Source organism: Nicotiana attenuata, unplaced genomic scaffold, assembly GCF_001879085.1.
Source record: "Nicotiana attenuata strain UT unplaced genomic scaffold, NIATTr2, whole genome shotgun sequence".
Lineage (NCBI taxonomy): Eukaryota > Viridiplantae > Streptophyta > Magnoliopsida > Solanales > Solanaceae > Nicotiana > Nicotiana attenuata.
The window spans coordinates 104,980-109,914 of record NW_017672984.1 but is presented as its reverse complement, the minus strand read 5'-3'; the positions used below and the strand labels follow the sequence as shown (position 1 = coordinate 109,914).

Here is a 4,935-nt window from a genome sequence, read left to right as displayed (position 1 = left end):
TATATTACTTGAAAGTGTAATTTATGTGTGAGAGGAAGAGCAAAAGAAATAAAAACGAATATAAGCTGAGAAAAAACTTTTTCCAGTTAAAATTTCAATACATTATTTTTTTTCCGGCGTGGGAAGGTTTTCCGATGATGAATTTTTTTCCCCAAATCTGAGTGTATTTTGCTTTGCTTATGAATAGATCTGTTTGAGAGTTTAGTTTGTGTGTGAAAAGAAAAAATGGAAGAAAAATGGTCAGACAAAGTCGCCGGTGAATGAATATCCGCCGGAATTAAAGAAGAAGAAACGAAAAAAAAGTAAAAGAAAAAAGACAAAGGAAAAGGAAAAGGAAAAGGAAAAGGAAAAAAAAAGTAAGAAAAAATGGTAAAAAAGAATAAAAATAATCTGAAAATCGTTTTCTCTTGCTTCTCACTCTCCTTTGGGAGAGTGAAATACACACACTCTGCCACGTCAGCGTTAAGGGTGCAAATAATCCCATTTAAAATAAGTTTAGGGGGGTAATAGGATTCTCGCAAAGAAAAAGTGTGTAGTTGGAAATCCGGGTATAGGTCAAGGGAGTATTTATGCATTTTCCCAAGATTATATCTTAAGACATAAATAAGGATAAAATAGTCCAATGCCTTTCCTACTTACTATTTCTTAAGGGGCGTATTAAAAAAAAATATAACACATAATATAAGACATGGGGAGTACTCTTTAGGCTTAGGGGAAGAAAAGGAAACACCATGGGAAGAATACAAATATCTCGTCTATGCCAGCGGAATCTAGAATTAGATACTTCGGCAAAAATTTGTTATATATACTTGCAAATATTTTCAAAAAATAATTAGAAGTTCCCACACCAATTTTAATGAACACTGATAAATTTATATTGAATGTAACGGTGCCTCAAATTCGCCTCTTAATAATAACAGTATAAAGCAAAGTACCACAATTTGTTGAAAGCTATACTTTGGGAAGGAAAATAAGAATTAACATTTTTACTAAGGAGGATATGCGGACATAATTACATGAGGAACGACCAAATATTATAATTTAGTCGTACAACGACGGTCTCAAATAATAGATATTGGTTCAATTATCACAAAAGATTATTTCTTGTAATGCAAGTGGTAGTCTCAAAATAATTATCTTTTTGGTTGAACTAAAAAAAAAGTCACATGGCCGACGATCTCAAATTGTTCTTTTTCTAATTAACGTGTTGTTATGCTTGATTAATCAATTAGCATATTATTAATCCGTGATATCACTTAGCAATCGCGTGTCATTCTGTCTTTACGGAATATTAGCCCTGTGTGCTTGGAGCTATTACTTTATGTTTAGTGTTAGGTAGTTTTCTATAATTAATATATCACACTATATTTAGAAGCATTATGGTCAACAATTAGCTATACATGGTAAGATTATAAATTTATACGCATCAAAACACTTTTTTCTTCTTCTTTCTAATGACGAATCTAACCAAATTAAGAATGGGAAGAAGCTCGTTTAATTTTTATCTCAATTACGATAATGTTTACTTTCTTCTTCTTTCTTATGACGAATCGTCACTAAAGAATGGGTAGGAGTTATAAACATATAATTACAATTTAGATCTTCAATCATAATGTTTTTTCCTTCTTTTTTTTCTAATGATGAGTCGTCACCAAAGAATGAGAAAGGAGTTTTTATCTCAATTAAAATCCTCAAGTTTTAGAATGAGTACCGTGTCAGTTTTTGGTTTAATCATTCACTACTTGAAATTCACTAACTCGACTAATATGAATCTAGCCTAGTAGGCCTACTAAGGTGCGTAAATATACGTAAGGATGGAGAGATCCCAACCATTTCACCATATCCCTTGATAGTTATAGATATGATATAGGATTTTACTTTTTATTTATTGCAATAATAGAAAGCAAAAACAATAGCCTATAAATGTCAAGAATATTATAAAAGATAGAAACCTTGGTATTGTACAGCTCTAGTCCAAGTACTTTGCCATGTCTTCTTTTGTTATATTTACCCTACGATATATACAACAACAATAACTATCCAATAAAATCTCACAAAGTGGGGTCTCTGGGATTACCTACGATATATAGTATACTAAAATAAAGAGAGTACAATGTTACTAGTTTGTTTCCAATGTAAACATATTCATTAATCTTGATGGATTCAGATCTTGGCTCAGGTCCAGCATCTTCAAATAATTAAGGAGAATAATGTAAGTCCCATGTGAAAATGGAAGGATAAATTTGTTGTCTTCAAGGAAGAAATAATAAAAATTAAAGAAATTCATAAAATTCCAAAGTTTAAAATCCATAATAGTATTATCTCAAGTTTTGTAGCCAGAGTGTCTTGATATTCTTTATATTCGTACCACAATACCATGGGCCACTCAAATTTCTCTATTAGTTTAAGAAAATTGTCAAAAATTGCAAAATATATCAAGCATTTCCATCTATAAATACCCACTCATTTCATTCATTTCAAACACCAAGCAAACAGCATTTCACTAATTAGCCACATTCGATTGTTGAGAGTGCTAATTACTTAACTCTTAGAAATGGCTAAGTTTGCTATATCCTCCATTGCCCTTCTTCTCACTTTGAACATTCTTTTCTTCACTATGGTTAGTTCCACTAATGTCCCATGCCCACCCACCCCATCAAAGGGTCATTCCAAACCCCACCCTAAGCCTACCCCTACCCCCTCTACCCCATCTACCCCATCCACCCCATCAACCCCATCATCAAAGGGTAAGTGCCCAAAGGACACACTTAAGCTAAAAGTGTGTGCTAACTTATTGAATGACTTAGTGCACCTTGTTGTTGGAAGTGATCCAGCCAAAACTCCATGTTGTTCTCTAATTCATGGACTTGCTGATCTTGATGCTGCTGTTTGCCTTTGCACTGCAATTAAAGCCAATTTATTGGGAATTAACCTCAACGTACCTCTTTCCCTCAGTTTGTTGCTCAACAACTGTGGAAAATATGTTCCTAAGGATTTCCAATGCGCATAACCTAGCTAGCCAATAACTTCCAATTCATATATTTATTTTTCAGTGTGTTTTAATTTGGTGTTCTGTATGCTTATAGTTTGCTTATATTTTCAAAGGAAGATATATTGTATTCTTATTGGTTAGAAGGAAGCCTAGTTGCATGCCTTCTTTTCGTTGTATTATCACATTTTCATGAGTAATAAATGACGTATTGTGGAGTTTATAGTACATAACATGCTTGATATATATTGAGTTTTCCATGCTAATTATTTAAATCTCAATGTTGCGTTTTAAGCATGAGGTTAGGGAGAATGTAAATGATAAAAAAAACATAGAGAAACAGGGAAGTCAAAAATTGAGAAGCTTAATAATTAATTAAAGAAAGCCGAAAAAAATAAAAAATCACCAGTCAATTTATTTTCTTACATTGTGCACGTACGAACAAAGAATGGCCTCGAGCGAGAAAGACAATTAGAATTTGCAAAGCTTCATGTGGAGTCACTCGGAGTTTCTAAATTTATTTTAGAAAAACCAACTTAAAGTAGGCTTGTTATACAAATAGCCAGTTAAATTTATTGTTTACTTTTTTAAGCTGATATACATAAAATTATTATAATATATATATATATATATATATATATATATATATATATATATATATATATATATATATATATATATACCGTCTAATTTTAGTTTAAGAGATTAGATGAATGGTTAATTGAGCTACAAGGTCGCAAGTTATATAGTAGGACTAGCTAGGCTGATGACCTTGCAAATCAAACTTGGGAGAAAGAGACAACTTCAATATTCCCTTTACACTAAGGTTCTAGAATTGAACGTATAAACGTGCATGAAAATATATTTCAATGCAAAATTAGTTAAGAATTCAAGATTAACTACATAATGGATGAAATAAAATCGTTCTTTCACTGTTATAAGATATGTTTGGTGGATCTAGGGGGAAAAAAAGATCACCTCTTGAGTTAATTTTTGATCGAGATTCAACGTGGATTAATTGCTCTATTTTTTCCAAAAACAAATTCAAATTCAGATCCTAGCGCACCAGCTTATTAATCTATTTTGGATTTTAACCGTTCGATATTTGGAATTCATTGATCCGACTAATATAGAATGGTGCTGGAAAGATTTTTTATGAGGGTAAAACACTCCTTATCAAAAAGTTTTCAGTTTTCGATCGTGACCTCTGATTAAGATCAGTGGATAGATTCCTAGTTTTCCACTGCAACCCTTCGCATATTACACTTTCTTATTCATTTTCTAGATTCCTTTCCTCTTTCTTTTTTCAATGTCTGCCGGCATTTAGAAATCATTATCTTTCTCAACCTGTTTTGTTTCTTAATTATTGTTAGAATATCATTCGATTTTTCCAGTTCTGAAACTTTCTTTTATATAATTGCTATCATATATTGATTATTTATCTTGAATTGTTTTGCTAAGAAATTAAAAAAAGGTGCTCCATATGTGATCAATTTAACTTTTCTATTGGGGATATGGACACATGGCTATCAAAGGAGACCACAATTATGAGAAAATTCCAGATTCAACTACACAAATGTTTTACTATAACATAGGTTAGGACCACAATCTAGTATTGTGAATTGTTTGTCAATCTTTAACGTTACATGACAATTATAATTAATGCGCTATCATAATAGTGGTAAGAGACCTTGCTAGGAGAAGAAGTGTTAGTAATGGTCGAAGGAATAGAGGGCATTACGTTCAAGTTCGAGGCACAACATATGTGGAACCAGAAGGTCATTGTGGAAAAGGAATCTATTGAGCCAGACAGGTATCATGCCGGTCATGTTACTTCAACCCATCATGGCTGGTAGACGACATAGCAGGAGAAGTCAAGCTGGGAATCAATCTGAAAAACAGGATCATAGATGATGCTGCTAAAAGCACAGGTCAAAGTATATGAA

General features: G+C 32.4%; 1 protein-coding gene across 1 annotated transcript; it reads left to right on the top strand.

The window, feature by feature from the left end:
- The first annotated feature begins 2,468 nt into the window (after positions 1 to 2,468).
- On the top strand, positions 2,469 to 3,217 carry LOC109215096 (14 kDa proline-rich protein DC2.15-like). The gene has a single exon (XM_019379115.1). It carries the CDS (start codon positions 2,555 to 2,557, stop codon positions 3,008 to 3,010), a length of 456 nt encoding a protein of 151 aa, XP_019234660.1. The 5' UTR covers positions 2,469 to 2,554; the 3' UTR covers positions 3,011 to 3,217.
- Positions 3,218 to 4,935: the final 1,718 nt, after the last annotated feature.